Source organism: Coenobita brevimanus, chromosome 103 (genome assembly GCF_032717465.1).
Source record: "Coenobita brevimanus isolate Jiangsu-jjx chromosome 103, ASM3271746v2, whole genome shotgun sequence".
Classification (NCBI taxonomy): domain Eukaryota; kingdom Metazoa; phylum Arthropoda; class Malacostraca; order Decapoda; family Coenobitidae; genus Coenobita; species Coenobita brevimanus.
This window is the reverse complement of record NC_137056.1, coordinates 4,744,885-4,767,653: the sequence shown is the minus strand read 5'-3', so window position 1 is coordinate 4,767,653 and position 22,769 is coordinate 4,744,885. Positions and strand designations below refer to the sequence as shown.

At 42.3% G+C, this 22,769-nt stretch overlaps 1 protein-coding gene across 1 annotated transcript in view; it reads right to left on the bottom strand.

Annotated features, from left to right (window-relative positions):
• The window catches only part of LOC145415717 (dipeptidyl peptidase 9), a 105,077-nt gene that overhangs the window by 66,629 nt on the left and 15,679 nt on the right, over positions 1–22,769 (bottom strand). The window contains exons 4-7 of the mRNA XM_080284942.1: positions 16,864–17,073; positions 15,365–15,494; positions 6,854–6,994; positions 4,980–5,082 (exon numbers count right to left, since the gene is read on the bottom strand). Of these exons, the coding sequence (XP_080141068.1) occupies positions 4,980–5,082; positions 6,854–6,994; positions 15,365–15,494; positions 16,864–17,073 (584 nt within the window). The remainder of the gene's footprint in view (positions 1–4,979; positions 5,083–6,853; positions 6,995–15,364; positions 15,495–16,863; positions 17,074–22,769) is intronic.

Here is a 22,769-nt window from a genome sequence, read left to right as displayed (position 1 = left end):
AAACTATTGATTTGTGATATGGTGCTTAAAGAACAAGTGATGAAAAAGAGGACTTATGTACCTAGGAGGATTAGTGCCCCTCCCTGTAAAACAATTAATTCTAAGCCCTTGGCCACCCCGTTTGGGATACATGGCGTCTGGCAATGAATGAATGAATGAATGAATGAAAAACCAAGTAGTATGGGATGCCTTCTATAGCGAGTTGAGGAGAGTGGTGGGTGAACAGGGAGCTGTGGACAAAGGCTTTAATGAAAACAGTACAGAGCCCTCAAGAACAATTTCTTGAGAGTTACTGATGTAACATGCGGTTGGACAAGAGGACCACCAAGACATAAAGTAACTTGGTGGTGGGATGACGGTGTAGCAGATGCAGTTAAGGAGAAAAGAAGGCTTTTCCGGGAATGGAAGAAGGGTGGTAGCAAAGAGGAGTATTTGGCTGCCAAGCGTAGGGCTGGAAGAGAGGTATACAGGGCAAAGTCTGAGTCACAGAGACTATTTCTTGATAACCTAAATCATGGGGAAAGGAAAAATATGATATTTAGGGTGGCAGGTCAAGTGAACAGGGATAATTGGGATATTATAGGTGAGCAGTGTGTGAAGAATGATGAAGGAAGGGTAGTGGTGAACAGTGAGGATATTAAAGATGCATGGAGAGAGCATTATAACTGGTTGTTGAATGAGGAGTTTGACTGGGACAGGGAAGGTTTGGAGCCAGAAGATCCAGTGTCCGGCCCTTGGCCTTTGATTGATACTGCTACTGTGAGGGAGGCAATAGGCAGGATGAGGGTGGGGAAGGCAGCAGGTGTGCCTGGGTTGACTGCCGAAATGTTGAAGGCCTCAGGCGATATAGGGGTGAGTTTAGTCACTGACCTGATAAATAGGATTATTTATGAGTGTGTTGTCCCAGATGATTGGCTGAAGAGTGTAATTGTAAATGTGTATAAAGGAAAGGGTGATGCCCTGGAAAGAGGAAATTATAGAGTTATAAAGCTTTTAGATCAGATAATGAAGGTAATGGAGAGAGTTTTAGAAGGTATGACTAAAGAGTGAATATTGATGAGATGAAGTTTGGGTTTATGCCACGTAGGGGGACCACTGATGTTCGACAGCTTCAGGAAAAATATATTGGTAGGAAAAGAGATCTTTATTTTGTTTTTGTTGATTTGGAAAAGGCCTTTGACAGAGTCCCTAAAGAGGTGGTGAAGTGGGCAATGAGAAAGATTGGCTTGGAGGAGTGGCTGGTTAGGGTGGTTATGGCCATCTATATGGGTGCTCACACCCAGGTGAGAGTGAATGGAGATTTGAGTGACGAGTTTTCCGTGAATGTTGGTGTGCATCAGGGGTCAGTCTTGAGTCCCATGTTGTTTATTATGGTACTTGAAGCCCTTTCACGTGACTTTAGAAACGGACTCCTGTGGGAGTTGTTGTATGCTGATGATTTGGTGTTGACTGCAGAGAATGAAAGGGAGGCGGAGGAAAGGTTTAGGAAGTGGAGAGATGGTATGGGGCAAAAGGGTTTAAGGGTAAATGCAGATAAAACTAAAGTGATGATATCTAGGGTTGGTGGCGGTACTGTCAAACACGAGGGAGAGTGGCCATGTGAAGTCTGCCACAAGGGCGTGGGAAGTAATTCCATCTTGTGCAGTGTGTGTGATAAATGGGTGCATAAGAGATGTAGTGGTATCAGAGGTAGACTGCGAGATAATGCTGATTTTATATGTAAGGCGTGCCGGGGTGAGCAGGTGGAGATTGTCAAACGTGAAAGGATTGAACCTGCTGGTGAATCTCTTGAGTGTGTGGAAGAGTTTTGTTATTTGGGAGACATATTGTGTGCTGGAGGTGGGGCTGGAGCACATCTCTGTGGCTAGGGTGAGAAGTGGTTGGAAGAAGTTCAGGGAGCTCTTGCCTCTCCTGACATTGAGAGGGCTTTCCCTACGTGCTAAGGGGTCTTTATATGCAGTATGTGTTAGGAGTGTAATGCTGTATGGCAGTGAGACCTGGGCAGTGAAGGAGGAAGATATTCGCCGGCTCAGACGTACAGAAATGACAATGATTAGGTGGATGTGCAGTGCGTCCCTGCATCCAAGGCCTGGAGGGGCTGGGTTTGCAATGGAAGAGTTGAGAGGTAGGATGGGACTAGAGTGTATTGGTGTTGTGATGAGGAGAGGTAGATTGAGGTGGTTTGGACATGTGGAGAGGATGGGGGATGATAATTGGGTGAGGAAGGCGAGAAGTGTTAATATTGAGGGTGGGGTTATCATGGGTAGACCGAGAAAGACATGGGACGAGGTCATTAAGTATGACCTTAGGTTAAGGGACTGAACAGGGAGGCTGCAATGAATCGTGCAGCGTGGAGAGCCGCCAATAGGTGACCAAGGCCGACACATGCAAGCATGTTGGAGCCTTTAAAAACGAAACGATATATATACTGTATATATATATATATATATATATATATATATATATAAACATATATAATTATATCTTGTATATATACACAAACATCTATCTATCTATAGCCCGACGCCCTAATCCCACAAAGGGTGGCCGCAGACAAAACGCCTCCAAGTCGCTCTGTCACCCACCATTTGACTACCCTCCCCTCAACTCACCCCCCCCTCCCTCATATACCTCTCAACTCCCTCCCTCCACCTCATCCTCAGTCTACCCCTCCCTCTCCCTCCCTCCATCTCATCTACATACACCCTCTTAGTCAGTCTTTCATTCTGCATTCTCTCCACATATCCAAACCACCTCAGTGTATTTCTCCTAATCTTCTCAACCACATCCATAACCACCCCACAACGTTCCTTCACTTCTTCATTCGTCAGCAAGTCCCTCCATGTCACTCCACACGCTCCTCTCAAGTAACTCATTTCCACTGCTCTCATTCTTGACTTATTCCCCTCTTGCAAGGTCCACACCTCGCTTCCATACGTCAGGGTAGGGATCACAATACTATCATGCAGTGACTTCTTAACTTCCACACTCACCTCCCTATTTCTCATCACCGCTTTCAGTGAACCAACAACCTTCCTTCCCTGCTGTACCCTTTCATGCACTTCATCCCCCAAAGTTCCATCCTTACTCATCACACTACCCAAGTACTTGAATGCACTCACACTCTCCATATCCTCACCATCCAACCTCACTGTACATTCTGTGACTTCATTCCTCTCAAACACCATAACTTTACTTTCGTTTACATTAACTTTCAGCTTCCTCCTCCTACACACTGTCCCAAATTCATTCACCAAACCTTGCAACTCCCATTCATCTTCACTCAACAATACTGTATCATCAGCAAACAGCAACACCGGAATCTTCCAAATCTCACCCTCATTCATTAGAGCCACCCCCACATCCACTGCCCTACCTTGCACCTCCTTTTCAACCCCATCCATGTACATATTAAACAGCCATGAAGACATCACACAACCCTGTTTCAGTCCCACATTGAGATAAAAAAAATCACTCAGCTCACCATCCACTCGCACCGTAGCCCTAGCTCCCTCATACATACTCTTCACAGCATTCAACAATTTCCCATCCACTCCATATGTTCCCAATACCTTCCACATAAATTGCCTATCTATTCTGTCATAAGCTTTCTCCAAGTCCATGAAGGCAGCATACACTTTCTTTCCCTTTTCTAGATACTTCTCCACTAAACATCATAGAACAAATATCTGATCTACACACCCTTTTCCCTTCCTAAATCCCCCTTGTTCTTCTCCAACGTGCTCCTCTGTCATATGCCTAATCCTATCAATGAGTATTCTACCATATATTTTACCAGTCACACTAAGAAGGCAAATACCCCTATGGTTACCACATACTTCTCTCTCCCCTTTTCCTTTATATAAAAGGATCAATTATACCTGATTTCCAGTCCTCTGGAACCCTTCCCTGTTCCCAAGCCAATCTACATAACTTCCATATCCATTCCACAACTATCTCACCTCCATACCTCAGCATTTCACCACACACTCCATCAATTCCTGGGGCCTTCCCCAACTTGATCTTCTTCATTGCTTCCACTACTTCCGTCCTACTGATCTCTTCCTCCCTCCTCTCATCTCTCCTCCTCCCAGCCATTCCCCAACCACTTGTACTCACACTGCTGTCACTCTCTACAGTACATTCAACAAATCCTCAAATTGCTCCTTCCATCTCCTCAATTTCTCTCTCTTCTCCAACAACAATCTATTATTCCTATCTTTCACTCCCCTACTATTTCCCCTTTCACACTGCCTTACTTTCTTTACCTCTTTCCAAAACAATTTCTTACTCTCCCTCCATTTCACACTCAGATTCCTCCCAAACTCTTCATCCACTTTCATCTTACTCTCCTTCACCAGTCTCTTCACCTCCCTTCTCCTACTCACATATACCTCTCTCTTCTCTCTCTCATCTTCTCCCCTACCTCTACTTGCTAACCATTCACTATATGCCTTCTTCTTTTGTTCCACAGCTCGTTTCACCTCATCATTCCACCAAGCTGTCCCTTGCACACCCTTGCATCTCCTCCTCACTCCGCAAACCACCTCACACGCTGCGCCTATCTCTTCCGTAAATATCTTACATACGTCTTCCACCCCTTCCATCTGCTCTAGCTCATACCTTCCCAATCTTTCTTCCACTATGCTCTTATATTCTGCCATTTTCTCACTATCTTGCAAATTCTCCACTCTTCTCACAGGAGCTGTTTCCTCCTGTCTACATACCGGTATATATAGTGTTCTCATGTATATTTTAATCTAATTTTCACCACAGTGTACTTTATTATTTGAAGTGTTATGTCTGAATAGGATTTTTAAATATCTGCAAACACTGGTGAATTTTCTTCAAAGCAAGTGGTTCTTGACAGCAAAAGCATCTACTGTGACAGAAATGGAAGAAAAAGCTACAACAAACATGGTCATCATGAATCTCACCTTCCTACCTTACATGATTTTAACATAACAACTGTGACTGACCTGAACTCATCAAGCATGCCAGCAGAGTCATCAGGGAGTATAAACTGAACAATGGGTACATCACTCTCATCCACCTCCTCATACAGTAGACGGTATATACCATCTGGGGGTACAAAAAATGATTACTAGCTGAGGAAAGGAAAACTCTGCATGGTAAAACAGAGTTACTGGTTTTGAATGGTCATGCTAAATAGTTCCATTAAGCACTGCTTAATAAATGATGGCTGTTCTCCTTAAGTGATAAAGAATGACAGCAATCTGAATTCATCTGACATTAGTGAATGAAAGAATGAACCAGATACAAAAATTAAGTTGTTTCAGCTATCATCATACAGTGATTCAATTTGCAATCACATGGTTATCAACAAATTTAACATGATCAATACACACAATATTCAGTGTAATATCATATTTGCTAGATTTCTTGAGACTAGAAACAACAAGGGTAACAGGTATTCCCTCCCCCTTCCCCTTGCACTTCCCTTTTGAGTGACTACTGTATACATTAATCCCTTAATTCACGCGAAGGTAATGTTCCCAGACCCTTCCCGTATGTGGTAAATTCACGTATACATTCTGCCCATGTCTGCACGATATTACACGTGTATTAAATGTATTACATCAGAATAATACTGTTTATGCACTACATACACTTTATAAACTAGCATAAAGTATGAAAAACAACAAAAATGTAAGAAATTTAACACTGAAAGCTGACAAGCACAGGCATAGGTGGAGACATTTTAGCAGTCTGGTGCACTAGCCCTCACTGCCTCTCGTATGCTACATTCTGCCTTCTTTACTGTACAAACAGTTGACTCATTCACCCCAAACATACGGTTCCGAGATAATTCACAGCCGTAGGTGCAAACACTTTGGCACAGTCTGGTGCACTAGCCCTCACTGTCTCCCGTATCCTACGTTCTGCCTTCTTTATTGTACGAACAGTTGACTGATTCACCCCAGACATATGGTTCCGAGACAATTCACCATCAAAACATGGCTGATTCCCTGTCAGGGCAATTCGCACCCTGGATGATTCCCCGTCATTCTATATATATACTGTATATACTTATTATTGATTAATAAATACTTTAATAACTAATTTTCAGGGGGATTCTATAACTCATATATGTAAAAAACTAGTGTACTGTACTTGCTAAATAAACTGGTATGTACATGAATGACAGGGAATCATCCTGACAGCGAACTGTCTCCGACATTCCTTCCCTAAGTTTGTCCAACACTAACTTTCTCTGTCAGTGACATCACTTTACAAGTCCGTTTTGGTGTGTTACCACATGCATCACTAGCACTACGCTTAGGCACCATGTTGGCAAACAAGGCAAACAATCACTGGAAGGCAGAAAAATATGCCACAAATAACGATTTGCGAGTCATGAATGGTTCAACCGTCAGATTCAAACTGACTGTGTGGTGCGAGGTAGCCCGACCTCCCACACACAAACACACACACACACACACACATACACACACACACACACACACACACACACACACACACACACACAGACACACACACACACACACACACACACACACACAGGCAGCAGGTAGGCATTTTTATATTCTATTTATTTCTCTTATATGTTAAAATTATTTGAATACTATAATTTAGTTTTAATTACTGTACGAAAAAATCGTGGACAACCAAAATCGCGTGAAAAAAGTTCGTGTGAATTAAGGGATTACTGTAAACTGTTGATCCAAAAACATATTTCTTGTAACATTTAGACCTGCAGTTTAATGTCACTGAGAACACATGAACATCCAAAGTTACTGTGCTTGAAAAAACAAGAAAAAATTTTAAGCACACATAAGTGAAGTGCTAAAACAAGATTCACTCCACTTGCCTGGAGAGACTGGTTGCCACCAATAGCCCTGGTAGCGAGAGAACTCCTCCTGCATAACATAAGATGGCATGCCGGCACTCTTAGGGTCATATTCCAACCGCCCGCTACCACTGTGTACATGGGTGACTCGTTTCTCCTCACCTGTACACCAACACAAAGGTAAACAAAACTAGGAACAATACTCACTCAAACCATATCTTCATATTATGATACCCTTCATTAACACACTGTTGTGCATACAAGTTGCTATAGAAGGATGAACATCATTATTCCAGCCTTATTTAAAATTAAAAAAGGAGTGATCAGGATCTGGAAATACAAAAGGAAAGTATGAAACCTGAACTACAGAAAGTGTGTTGTAAAACAAATCAATATATTTAATACGAGGGTATTTTTTAACAAATATCTGAAACCAATACCCTTAAAGTTTGGATAGATGACTGACCAACTGCATATGTGTGTGTGTGTGTGTGTGTGTGTATGTGTGTGTGTTTCATTATATTACTGTAGTACAGTACACCCTCAATGTACTGTACCCTCTTTTAACAAATTTCAGTTTTTCGCCTTTGTCTGTCAACTTGTACCTTTCCTTCTTGCTGGAAGTTTGCTCTCACTCAGCCAGTACCCAAGAAGGGTGACCATTCCCAATCCCCCAACTATCGTCCAATTGCTTTAACGTCCTGTATTTCAAAAGTTTTCGAGTCAATTCTGAATAGAAAAATTTTAAGGCATCTTTCCTATCACAACCTTCTTTCTGATCGTCAGTACAGCTTCCGTCAGGGACGCTCCACTGGCGATCTTCTCACCTACCTTTCAGACTCCTGGTCATCCTCCTTTCGGGACTTTGGCGAAAGCTTTGCCATTGCACTTGACATCTCAAAGGCTTTCGATCGAGTCTGGCATAAATATTTAATTTCCAAACTGCCCTCTTACGGTTTCTATCCTTCTATCTGTGCCTTCCTCGCTAGATTCCTTTCTGGTCGTTCTATAGCCGCTGTTGTAGATGGCCAATGTTCTTCTCCTAGATCTATCAACAGTGGTGTTCCTCAGGGTTCTGTCCTACCACCAACTCTCTTTCTTTTATTCATCAATGACCTTCTAAGCTGTACATCTAACCCTATCCACTCATACACTGATGACTCCACCCTTCACCTTTCCATTTGGTTCCCACAACGCCCATCTCGGCAGTTACTTCAAGAAACAAGGGATGAAGCTATGGCACACCTAATGTCTGACTTGGTTCGTATCTCTGATTGGGGTAAAAATAATCTGGTTGTTTTTAATGCATCTAAGACTCAGTTCTTACACCTATCAACCCGACAAAATCTTCCACAGGTATACCCACTAATGTTTAATAATATTCAGCTTAATCCTGCATCATCCTTGAACATGCTTGGGGTTTCATTTACTCAGGACTTATCTTGGAAAGATCATACTACATCTCTTGTAAAATCTGCTTCCAAGAGATTAGCTGTGCTAAGCCGACTCCGTTCTTTCTTTACCCCTGCACAATTGTTGACTCTATACAGGGGTTTTATCTGCCCCTGTGTGGAGTACAACTCTTATGTGAGGGGAGGCTCCCCACATACAGCTCTTCTCAATAGGGTGGAGTCAAAGGCTTTTCGTCTCATTAACTCTCCTCCTCTTACTGACTCCCTTCAACCTCTGTCTCTTCGCCGCACTGTTGCATCTTTATCTCTTTTCTGTTGCTACTTTAATGGCCACTGCTCCTCTGAACTGTCTGCATGCATTCCTCCACCTTTACGATGGGCGCGTAGCACCCGTCTCGCAGCACACTCATCCCTTTTCTGTCCAACTCTATAATGTAAGAGTTAACCGTTATTCCCAGTCCTTCATTTACGCAACAGGTCAACTCTGGAACTGTCTCTCTCTGTTTGTATTTCCTGCTGCCTATGATCTCCAGTCTTTCAAACGCAGTGTGTCCAGGCATCTTGAAATGAATGGATCTTGAATTTGGCTCCCTACTGTACTTTGTTTTTCTCTTGGAGGGAACTGTTATTGAGGGCTCATGGCCTTTGGTTCCTTCCTCCTCAGGGGGGGGGGGGAACTGAGCTGGCCAAATGTTATGTTCATTTAACAAATTTTGTTCAGCAAAACAATGAATGTGCAGGAAACACTGACCACCACGGCATTATGAATGAACACAGATTTATCCAAGGCCTATTTGCAGTTTTTACCACCACCACCACCATCATTCGGACCTCCTTTCCCACCCTAGGGCAGGGCGAGGTGTAGCAACATCCAGATAGCCCAGGTTTGCCCAGTTCAATGGGACACACTTCCATTCACTCATCGTGCAAGCCCCCGGAATCCTGGCTCCATCTGATATGCCAAAAATCTTTTGCCACATTCTGTAGCTTCACATAAATGTATCTGATACAGTCAATCCAGACACTGCCACATTAAAAAGGGGTGCCAAATCCCTGACCAAGCACTTCTCCTCACAATATTCAACCAGCCAGCTCGACCTCTTGTCAGTCCCCTAGCCTCACCGACTTCCATACCTCTCTTCCTCACGCACTCATCCACCATATTCCTCCCCCTTCTCCTTGGACTACCTCACCTCCTCCCTCCTTCAAATTCGCTGTACCTTTGTCACCACTCTTCTTATCCATTCTCTCCACAACACCATACCACCTCAGTACACAATCTACAATTCTGGTGTCCACCGACTTCCTCACTCCACATCTTGTACAAATCACATTATTTCGTATCGTATCCACTCTTTGTACTCCACATATATTCCTCAGCAGTCCCACATCCCCTGCTCTGACTCCTGACTTTTCATTTTTATGCCATACCATAGTCTCACATCCAAATGTTAAAGTTGGCACTAACACTCCTTCATGTAAACCTCATGCACCAGCAACACTCAAGCCTCTGCTTCTAATCATGGCCTTCATTGCACCAGCTACTTTCCTTCCTTGCATCACTCTACTTTCCACTTTTTTTTGCACATTTTCCTCTCTTTTCTATCACTACTGTATACCCAGGTATCTGAACACTCTCATCAATTCCAGTCTCTCTCCATTCACTGCAACATCATACTGGGAGTCACCCTCTCTCTCTCGATTACCATCACTTAACTTTTTCTACATTTACTCTTGAGGCACAATGCTCACAGACATCTACAAAACTCTGCACTAGTCTACTAAGTTCTTGTCCGGTATTTGCAAGTAACACTGCATCATCAGCTTACAACAAATTTGAGCTAATCCATCCATCACCATCCATTACCAAAGCCATCCCTTTCTCCATTACTCGTGTTTTTACTTCATTCATCACCCCATCCACATACACACTGAACAACCATGGAGACATCATTCAACCTTGTCACATGCCCACACTGATCATGATGCCCATTTACCCATACAAATGCCTTACTACAGTACCATTATAAATATTTTTGACGGCACCTAGGAGCTTACCATCTACACCATACATCCAAAAAACTTTCCATAATCCTTCTCTGTCTACTTTGTCGTATGCTTTTTCTATCTATCTATCTATCTATTGCCAGATGCCTCAATCCCGTTTGGGGTGGCCACAAACAAATCACCTCCACGTCGCCCTGTCTCCCGCCATTTCACTGCCCTGCTCCCAACTCACACCCCCCTCTCTCATATACCTCTCCACCCCATCCCTCCACCTAATCCTCGGCCTCCCCCTCCCTCTTCCCCCCTCCACCTCACTCACATACACTCTCTTCATCAGTCTTTCACCCTCCATCCCCTACACGTGACCAAATCATCTCAGTGTGTTCCTCATAATGCTTCCTATCACATCCACATCCACACCACAGTGCTCCTTTATATCCTCATTCATCAGCCTGTCTCTCCATGTGACTCCACAGGCTGCTCTTAAATAACTCATTTACACTGCACTCACTCTTGACTTGTGTCCTTCCAACAACGTCCAAGCTTCACTTCCATACATTAGAGTTGGTATCACAATACTGTCATGTATAACTTTTTCACTTCCATGCTCACTTCCCTGTTTCTTATCAATGCTTTCAAGGAACCAGCAACCTTTCCTCCCTGCTGTACCCTTTCAAGCACTTCACCCTCCAAACCTCCATCCTTACTCATCACACTACCCAAGTACTTAAACGTACTCACATTTTCCAATTCCTCACCATCCAACCTCGCTGTACATTCACTGACTTCAACTCTCTCAAAGACCATCACTTTACTCTTCCCTACATTCACCTTTAGATTCCGTTTCTTACACACTCTCCCAAACTCATCCACCAAGCCTTGCAGCTCCCCTTCGTCTTCACTCAACAACACAGTATCATCTGCAAACAACAGTACTGGGAGTTTCCAAACACTATCCTCTCTCACCAGGGCCACTCCAACATCCACTACCCTACCTTGTACCTCTTTTATTACCCCATCCATGTACAGATTGAACAACCATGAAGACATGACACATCCCTGTTTCAACCCAACCTTCAAAGAAAAAAATTCACTTAGTTCACCAACCACACACACTGCAGCCTTAGCACCATCATACATACTCTTCACAGCATTCCACAACTTTCCATCCACTCCATATATTCTTAATACTTTCCAAAATCCTTGTCTATCCACCCTGTCATATGCTTCCTCCAAATCCATGAAAGCCGCATACAACTTCTTTCCCTTCTCTAGGAACTTTTCCACTAAAGATCTAAGAATGAATATCTGATCTACACAACCTCTTCCCTTCCTAAAGCCTCCCTGTTCTTCTCCAACTAATTCCTCTGTTCTTTCTCTAATTCTGTCAATAAGTATCGTACCATACACTTTTCCTATTATACTAAGAAGACAAATACCCCTATGATTACCACACACTTCTTTTTCCCCTTTTCCCTTGTACAAGGGAATAATTATACCTGACTTCCAATCCTCCGGAACTCTACCTACCTCCCAGGCCAATCTGCACATTTTCCACATCCATTCTACTACTATCTCTCCCCCATGCTTCAGCATTTCACCACACACTCCATCAATTCCTGGGGCTTTCCCCAAATTAACTTTCTTCACTGCTTCCACAACGTTTATCCTACTGATTTCTTCCTGTCTTCTCACCTCCCTACTTCTCCCAGCCATTCCCCAGCCACTTATACTCGCATTACTTCCATCCTGTATGCTCAACAATTCCTTAATGTGTTCTCTCCATCTGCTCACTTTTTCTCCCTTCTCCACTAGTAATCTACCATTTTTATCTTTCACTCCCCTGCTAACCTCACTTCCACCCTGTCTTACTCTCTTCATCTCTTTCCAGAACATTTTCTTACAGTTCCTCCACATTACACTCAAATTTCTTCCAAATTCCTCATCCACTCTCTTCTTACTCTCTCTTACTAATCTTTTCACCTCTCTCTTTCTTTCTACATATAACTCTCTCTTCCGCCTCTCAACTTCTTCCACGCCCCTATTTCTCATCCATTCATTGTATGCTTTCTTCTTTTGTGCCACAGCCTGTTTCACCTCTTCAGTCCACCACGCTGTTCCTTGCACCTCCCTCCGTCTTCTCTTCCTTCCACACACCACGTCACATGCTATACATATTTCTTCTGTAAATATCCTACGCACACCTTCCACGTCTCCCATCTGCTCCAATTCATATTTGCCCAATCGTTCCTCCACTTCTCTCTTATACTCTGCCTTTTTCTCATCCTCTTGTAACCTTTCCACTCTCCTTGCAACTACTCCTTCCTCTCGTCTTTCCCTTCTTCTATTCCTCCATCTTACTTGAATTCTAATTCTGGCCACGACTAAGTAGTGGTCAGAAAGTCCACTCCCCCAACCTCTATAAGCTCTTGCATCCATTACACATCTTCGCATCCTTTCATCCACACACACATAATCAATCATTGCCTTCCTTTCATTCAGTTCACCACCCACCCTTCTCATCACTCGCCATGTATACCTGTGGATCATTTTATGCCTGAAGAGGGTATTGGCTATCACCAACCCCCTCCCAGCACAAATGTCCACTAACGCACTCCCATTCTCATCTATCTCAGCAGGCACACCCCACTCACCAACTATTCCATCCACCTTCACATTCCCAACTTTACCATTCAAATCACCGATCAAAAACACTCTCTCATTCCTTCCAAACTTTTCCATGCGCACTTCTACATTTGTCCAGAACTCTTCTCTCACTCTTCTAGCACGATCTTGTGTTGGCACATACACACACACAATCGCCCACATTTGTATTCCAACTTTCAACTTTACCCACACAATCCTTGACCCAACTGATCCATACTGTCTTATGCTCCTCTTCCATCTTTTACTCTCAACTATACATGCTCCTTCCTTTGCCCTCTCATTCTCACCTACTCCTGCGCATATACCCCATCCATACTCCCATTCTCTCACACTTTCTCCTCTCCATTTTGTTTCAGTTATTCCACATACATCCACTTTCGCACCCTCAAGCACCTGGACAATCTCTCTCTCTTTCACCTCATCATTTGCTCCCCTTACATTCCATCATTTACATATATCATGAACACGTCTGGGACCAACACAGAACTCTGGGCCACTCTACAAGCTACCTCTCTCTCCATTGGCAAAACTTATATTTATAACTTCTTTTTTGCCTTCTCACCAAATAACTTCCAATCCACTTCAGACATTTCTCATGCACACCACTGATTTTCAACTTCCATAATAATCTTCAATGTGCCATTCCACTCTCAAATACATTCTTCATGTCCAGGTAGACACAGTTTACCAGCCTCCTCTTTCTTGTACAATAACGAACACTCTACTGTAGAAACTTAAGTCAGGAACACAAGACAACCCTACCCTACATTCAAATTGTCTTGATGTTATAATCTTGTTCTCCTCCAAGAGTCTTATCCCTCTTTTTCCACTGACATTTTCACACAGTTTGTAAACAACACTTATGAAGGAGATTGCCTATATGTTGAGTGGGTCCCATCTCCTCCTTTACAAATTGGAACTATATTCACTCTTTTCCAGTCGGATGGCGATTCCCCACTCTCACGAGGGCACTCAATATCATCATGGATTTCCCACACTAACTGGTCTGCACATTCTTTCAGATTCCTACCAGCTACTTCATCTGGTCCCACTGCCTTCCTCACGTTTACATCCTACATCAACTGTACTACCTCTCTCTCTCTCTCACGTGAGTGCTTTGCTTTCTTAACATGTTTCTGTACTTTGGACACCTCTGAGGTGTCATAACACATTAATCTAGTGAGTGCAGGTCTACCTAATACAGGAACCCTCTCACATAGTAAAAGTGTGTCTGTCAATTCATGATTTTACTTCATTTCATTTCTGACATAAAAGAGTTTAAAGACGTGAATGAAGAGGTGTTGCTTCTGATAATGCCCCAAACTCACATGGATGTGAACATGACTGTAAGCTGGAGCTGCCCTTTTCCAACAGTAAACCATCCTCCTTTGGGTGGACAGCAAGGGGATTAAGAATGTTAATTTTACTGGGCAGTGTAGCTGCCCAATTACATTGGTACACCCTATGAAGGCATCCATCTCCACCACCACAAGAATAATAAAAACTGGTAAAGTAGGAACAAGTCAGAAAGGATGTTGAAAAAGCAAGAGAACCAATACAAACAGGAACAAGAAACAAAAAAATGCGACAACATAAAAATATCTTTTTTTTCCTTCCTCAATTCATACTACATGCTGTAATTCTCTCTCTCTATAACTCCATGCTAGTTATACGAGGACTGGGTATATGCATACTGAAACAGATGAAAACTGTTAACCTCCTGATGCCTGTTCACGTCTGAGGACATCTGGTTGATGGGCGCCAGTTCATGTCCGAGGACATGTTGATATTTCGCTAGCATGTTTCAACTTAAAAGCACGTCAAACTCACTGAGAATGGTGTGATGGGCTCTCTCGTGCACCTGAGGGTGCAGGGAGAGGCTAGTTGGGACAGAGATGGGGTGAGGTGAGGCAGGGTAGGGTGGGGGTGGGGGTGAGGGCCCTGGAGGGGCAGACTGCAGTCAGCCACACATGCACTAGTACAGATATACACCAACAAGAGGTAAGTACACGCTTTCTTTGTGTGTTTGTATCATTTTTTTTTTTTTAACCAAATTACAAACATAAGTCCAGTTGTGGGAATGGGATAAGGTGCAGGAAGCCCTGTGTCAGGGGTTAATACAATTTTATCTAATTTAGCTTCAACCACTTTTGTCTTCATTACTCTACATAGTAAGCAGTAAATGGGTGATAAAAGCATTCAGCTATCATCATTCCATACTTTATACATATACCGGTATCACCTTCGATAATCCCTCACAGTTCACCTTGTCATATTCTACCATACAGTAGGTCATATCCAGCCTGAAACCAAAACAGCTTCCCACTGACATAACACTAGTAATGTTATGCAGTAATCATCTGATCAGGTTCATTTCGCATAACCTTTCCTACATTAACGTACTTTACCTTCCTTCACATCACCCTCCTCCTTCTCTCTCACATACCAGTCTTCGTATTGTAGATATAGATGTCATAGCGTGCAGCAAAGGCGATAAGATTGGGGTTAGCAGGACAGATCTGTGGGTTAAGCCGCACCTGGCAGCTCGGAAGCTCTCTGGGGCTCACCGGACCAGTCTGAACAAATATCATCAATCATAAGCAAGATATATCAGAGCTATTGGTTTTCTGGCAGGAAATATCAAGGCTACTGGCTTTATGGTAGCATAAAATGCAAATGGTGGGTATATCAGTGATTATCAATCACCCTATATCTTCATAAACAGAAACAAATGTATGAAGTGTTAAGCTACATGCATGCAAAAATAATGGATATACATATATATACAGAATAAATAAACATATATATATATATATATATATATATATATCCACTCACTCAATGTAGTGCTGCTCTTGGGTGTCTGCCCTGTCCTCTCCTCCATCCTTCTTTCCTTTCCATCTTCTGTCTTTCTTTCCTTCATTCTTTCCTCGTCTTTCTGCCTGCGGGTGACTTTACACTCCCTCTTCTGTCTTTCATTCCTTCAATCTTTCCTCTTCCTTCTGCCTGTGGGTGACTCTACACTGAGTGACACGCCAAATGGTTTCCTGTACACCAGGAAACCATTTACTACGATGGGTGGTAACCATATAACCAAATTTTGGCGCCTGGTGGTTTAGTGAGTAATTATTATGCTCCAATCGGATTGAGCCGGTGAAGGTTTATATCCAAGGGGTGATTGGGGTTTATTGCTCACGTAATGCCACTCAGGGATAAGCGAGGTTGGTCACTCTCATCTTAAATGTCGGGACCAACTGCCTAGCCCCGGGCATCTACGCTCCTCATGGGGCAACGTAGGATTGGACATATATATACTGTATATATATATATACACTGTGTATATATATATATATATATATATATATACTGTGTATATATATACAGTATATATATATATATATATATATATATATATATATATCTTCCCTCAAAAAGGCCACTTGTACAAGTAAACTGCAGTATAGGTAATACTGCAAGAAATTTGAACAAAAATTCAGGGTATCTCAGAAACTCACAGAAATAAAGTTTCAAATAACTTCATCCATTAAGAGGCAGATGAAAGGCTAAGTCAAGATATTCCATGTAGCTACTGTAGCCTACTGCACTGTACTCTCTTATGGCTGGTCATGTTGCTGGTATATGATCATCATCATGAAGATCCACAATTCTAATGATGCACAATTCATGGCTGTCACTCAAAATGGTGTCTTCTAACCATAGGAATTAGTATTATATTTCATCTCTTCTGACTTTTTTGCTTTCTTTGATGGCTAATATTCCCTAACTTTGAGAAGTTTGGTATGTTTCTCTGCCCACAAATCATTCATCTTTGTTTATAAGACGTGGCGAGGAGGAAAGTGATAACTATGCCCCAAGAGTGAAACAGATGTAATGGATGAGTGAACTCTGCCTATGAACATGCAAAACCACAGTACCGGTACATACTGGCCGTGTGGGATGGACACACTGGAAGATGGTGGATGAGGCGGGGAAGACAAGTGTGCCAGAGGGTGCATGGAGTTCGTAGTTAGTGATGCCCCAGGTGGAGATGCGGCGCCGTTCACTCAGCAGCTGTTCTTCCCGTGATGTTTGCCGCCACAGGAATGACCGCCCTGAGTCCAGCACCTCCTGGTACACCATGCGACTTCCCCATGACTGAAAAATTATATTTATAGCATATGGCTGGGGGGAAGTACAATGACATTTTTCACATTACTCATTATGCCACCTGATGAGTCTATTCAGCTGAGGTAGGATTTCTAAATGATGAAAATGTGCTAATGAAGGCTACATTTAACCCTATCAGTTTTAAAAAATCTTTTTTAAACTAAATTTCCTGGGAGAAAAAAAAAAAAAAAGATTCAGGAAGTTTAAATGACAACTAAAGGACTGTAAAATTATGTTAAAGTAGTACATGACCTTGAATACATATACCGGGTAGTAAAAATTCAGAACTGGTTTCTGGTACAGCAGGTACAATATGTTATAACTGTACACATTTACGCTCTTTCTTTATTACTAAAATCCATTACTGTCCATGTGACAGTCTTGCTAGTTTCCCCCCAATTTACAGTACATCTGTATGGAAAAAGCTGTGATATTTTGGAACATCCTAGCTTTATAATGACCGTGCAAAAAGACTCCCATACCTCATCAAGGTTTGCTTTAACATGTTTTGCACCTCTGGAATTTGGGGGAGTCCAACAAGAGAAATTCAGTAAAATGAGTTCGTTGAAAGGGACTCATCCTCTGCAAATTCAGGGTTTCCAGTATGGTGCTGTAGTTTGCAATCATGGATACAGTTTATCATGGAAATGTTGCTGTTTTGCTTTAGCTGCTGCTTTGATAACTCAGTTAATTATATCCAGGCAATTTAGTCTTAGGAAGAAAGGAAAGGAAAAGGAAAAAATAAATAAATAAAGCTTGAGTATCAATTACAAGTAAACTCTGCTTTCTTACATCATCATCCGGACCTCCTTTCCCACCCTATGGCAGGGTGAGGAGTGGCAGTGTCCAGGCAGCCAACGTCTGCCCAGTGCATTGGGCCAAGCTTCCATTCACTCATCATTCAAGCCCTCGAAATCCTGGCTCCATCAGATAGGCCAAAAAAATTTCACCATGTTCTGTAGCTTCACATATACCTATCTGATAAGGCCAATCCAAACACTGTCATGTTAAAAAGGGGTGCCAAATCCCTGGCTGTGCATTTCTCTGCACAAAATTCATCCAGTCTGCTTGACATCTTGTCAGTCATTTAGCCTCGCCAATTTCCATACCTCTCATCCACCATATCCCTCCACTTTCTTCTTGGCCTACCTCACTTCCTCCCTCCTTCAAATTCACTCAGATATCCCTTTTTCACCACTCTGTTGTCATCCATTCTCTCCACATAATCATACCATCTCAGTACACTCTCTTCAATTTTGGTCTCTATAGACTTCCCCATTCCACATCTTTCACGAATCACATTATTCCATATCCTATACACTCACTGTACCACACATACAGTCAAGTTGCCTAAGGCGCAGCTAACTGGTTCTGGACCGAGCCCGTGCCATACAAATTACTAAACCCACGGGAAAAATGGAATTTGGTTCTGGACGTTTGCCCAAAGTCCCCCTTTTCACCCCACTTTTCCCCATTTTTCCCAACTTTACACACACACACAATCAAGCAATCAGTCAATGCATTTATTACACATAACAACAGGCACAAAAAAAGGGAGGGTGATTAGCCTTGTGTCTCCTTGGGCAACACCACGCGCTGCAGATCGTGCGAAAAAAAGCTCAGCCAAGTAGACACAGATCAGCTGACCAACCAAAACATTAAAGATGGCAGAGGCTGCCTAGTCAAGCATGATTGAAGAAGTTTTTATGATAAATTTTGTATGCTTAAGTGTCAACAAAACTCATATTCAACACATTAACAATCATTCTTATATACGTGACGGTGATGATGGGAGGCATTATATTTCATCTTAGCCCAGAGATAGGTGCTTCGTCACTAACCCGTTCATAGCGGTTTTACAAACAAACCTATAAACTAGTCACAATACCCAAAGAATCTTCAATGTTTTATTACTTAACAAAATGAATTTGGTGAAGTTTAACTTCCTCATAAGAGAGAAAAAAGTTCATAGTTGGAGCACTTATAGCATGGAGCTGAAGTGGTTGCCATCTTCTTTGTTTACAAACAGGGGAGCGCGCCGCCAGAGGAATTTGTCCACACATTTCAAACCTTGCCGAGCCTGCACCATAGGTATTTTATGTGCGTGGTTCATTTTTGGGGGGTCTAACACCTTGCCGTGTCATAGAAAACCATGCCATAGAAGCATGCGCCATAGGCAACTTGACTGTTGCTACATTTCTCAGCAGTCCGATCACTGCTCTTACTCTTGACTTTTCAATTTTATGCCAAACCGTAGCCTCAGATCTGTATATTAAAGCTGGCACTAACCCTCCATGTAAGCTTCGAGCAGCTGCAAAACTAAAGCCTCTGTTCCTTATCAAGGCCTTCATAGCAAGCAGATACTTATCTTCTTTGTGCCACTATTTTCCACTTCTGCACATTTTCCTCTCTTTTCCATCACTGTACCCAGATATTTGAACTCTCACTAATTACCATCTCTTACCCTTCAATGTAACATCACACTAGGTGCTACCTTCTTTCTCAATAACCATCACTTTACTCTTTTCTACATTTACTCTCAAGGCACAACACTCACAGGCATCAACAAAACTCTGCACTAGTCTACCATGCTCTTGTCCAGTATCTGCAAGTAGCACTGCATCATCAGCATACAACAAATTTGGGATATTCCATCCATCACCATTCATAACCAACACTATCCATTTCTCCATTACTCATGTTTTTACTTTGCTCATTACCTCATCTATATATATATATATATATATATATATATATATATATATATATATTAACCCCTAAACCGCGGGGTTGTTTTTGCCCGACTTGCGTGTCTCACGGGCATATTTGCGCTCCAACAGACTCTCTAAAAATATTTGCCAAAAATCAGTTATTAGTCCTAGAATATTAAAATTAAATATAAGTGGCTGGGGAATGGCTGGGAGGAGGGAGGTGAGAAGACAGGAAGAAATCAGTAGGATAGAAGTTGTGGAAGCAATGAAGAAAGTTAATCGGGGAAAGCCCCAGGAATTGATGGAGTATGTGGTGAAATGCTGAAGCATGGGGGAGAGATAGTAGTAGAATGGATGTGGAAGATGTGCAGATTGGCCTGGGAGGAAGGTAGAGACCCGGAGGATTGGAAGTCAGGTATAATTATTCCCTTGTACAAGGGAAAAGGGGAAAAAGAAGTGTGTGGTAATCATAGGGGCATTTGTCTTCTTAGTATAATAGGAAAAGTGTATGGTAGGATACTTATTGACAGAGTTAGAATAGAACAGAGAAATTAGTTGGAGAAGAACAGGGAGGCTTTAGGAAGGGAAGAGGTTGTGTAGATCAGATGTTCATTCTTAGATCTTTAGTGGAAAAGTTTCTAGAGAAGGGAAAGAAGTTGTATGCGGCTTTCATGGAATTGGAGAAAGCATATGACAGGGTGGATAGACAAGGATTGTGGAAAGTGTTAAGAATATATGTAGTAGATGGGAAGTTGTTGAATGCTGTGAAGAGTATGTACGATGGTGCGAAGGCTGCAGTGCGTGTGGATGGGAAACTAAGTGAATTTTTCTCTTTGAAAGTTGGGTTGGAACAGGGATGTGTCATGTCTCCATGGTTGTTCAATCTGTACATGGATGGGGTAATAAAAGAGGTACAAGGTAGGGTAGTGGATGTTGGAGTGGCCCTGGTGAGAGAGGATAGTGTTTGGAAACTCCCTGTACTGTTGTTTGCAGATGATACTGTGTTGTTGAGTGAAGATGAAGGGGAGCTGCATGGCTTGGTGGATGAGTTTGGGAGTGTGTGTAAGAAACGGAATCTAAAGGTGAATGTAGGGAAGAGTAAAGTGATGGTCTTTGAGAGAGGTGAAGTCAGTGAATGTACAGCGAGGGTGGATGGTGAGGAATTGGAAAATGTGAGTACGTTTAAGTACTTGGATAGTGTGATGAGTAAGGATGGAGGTTTGGAGGGTGAAGTGCTTGAAAGGGTACAGCAGGGAAGAAAGGTTGCTGGTTCTTTGAAAGCAGTGATAAGAAACAGGGAAGTGAGCATGGAAGTGAAAAAGTTACTACATGACAGTATTGTGATACTAACTCTAACGTATGGAAGTGAAGCTTGGATGTTGTTGGAGGGACACAAGTCAAGAGTGAGAGCAGTGGATATGAGTTATTTAAGAAGAGCCTGTGGAGTCACATGGAGAGAGAGGCTGACAAATGAGGATATAAAGGAGCATTGTGGTGTGGATGTGGATGTGATAGGAAGCGTTATGAGGAACACACTGAGGTGGTCTGGCCATGTGGAGAGGATGGAGGGTGAAAGACTGACGAAGAGAGTCTACGTGAGTGAGGTGGAGGGGGGAAGAGGGAGGGGGAGGCCGAGGATGAGATGGAGGGATGGGGTGGAGAGGTATATGAAAGAGGGGGGTATGAGTTGGGAGCAGGGCAGTGAAATGGAGGGGGACAGGGCGACTTGGAGGCGATTTGTTTGTGGCCACCCTAAACGGGATTGAGGCATCTGGCAATAGATAGATAGATAGAAATATGCATATGGCATATACCTTCAGCCTTCTCCTGGGATGTTTGTTGAGCCTTCGTCGAGTACCGTACGACTTGTGGAGACCTCTGAAGTTGGGTAATGAAGTCTCCACTATACACTTCCCGACAACCCATAATGTCATTACCACAGCCTGATATCATCACTAGAAACACTATTCTATGATTCTCTAATAGTTTGGAATCCATACTCCTCCAAAAAAAAACACCGTGAAAGCAATGAAAATTACAAGCGCGTATGACCTTCCCACTTGACATCGTTTGCCGCTGGTGTTCTGTCAATTATTATTCATAAAAACACTCACAGTTTATATTTCTATTACTATATAACACTTATATATATCTACATTCTTTATCCATAAGTTTCTTTCAGTAATAGTAGTTTATTGTCACTGTAGGCATTCAATTTCTCTTTCAGTAAAATACTTATCATTCACTTTCTCGTCCCGTATACAAGCGTTGAGAGTGAATCTGTCACTTTCATAACTCATGGTATTCATACATGCTAGAATGAAACTTTCACTTTCATTACTCCTAGTATATATACTCGTATTCTTATATTACTACTCATTTACATTTCTATTTACATTCTCTATTTTATTACATTATTTACATTTCTATTTTATTCACACTGTGTTATGCAGTCACTTGCAGTAACTTATAAAACTATTTTCCACTGTTCACTTATATTTACATTCACTGCTTTCACTTGCTGTTTACACATTATTTACATTTCCACTTGCACTGTTTTACTCACCAGATAGATCGTAGTCACTGTCCATCATTTTCATTGACAAATTAGCCACTTCACGTTCAACACCAGTCACTTACCTCTTTACCTCTTTCCACACGAGGTTTAGTAGGGGGTAAAAGTCACAGGGCCCTTTGCATGGGGCTAAAAAGCGACGGAATTGGGAAGGCACGAATCCGACGTGCTTTCACCTTGAAAGACGACAGTAAACTGAATACAGTGTGGTGGCCTGCCTAGGGGAAATGCAATGCTGCCAATGTCAGCGGGGTGAATGCTGCTAATATATAAGCTATGAAATGATTGGCAGGAAATCTAGACAATACATAATAAATTAGGTAGTTCCAGGTGAATGTAAATATCACTTAGGCTTCTCCCTTCCTTTCTTATATATATATATATATATATATATATAT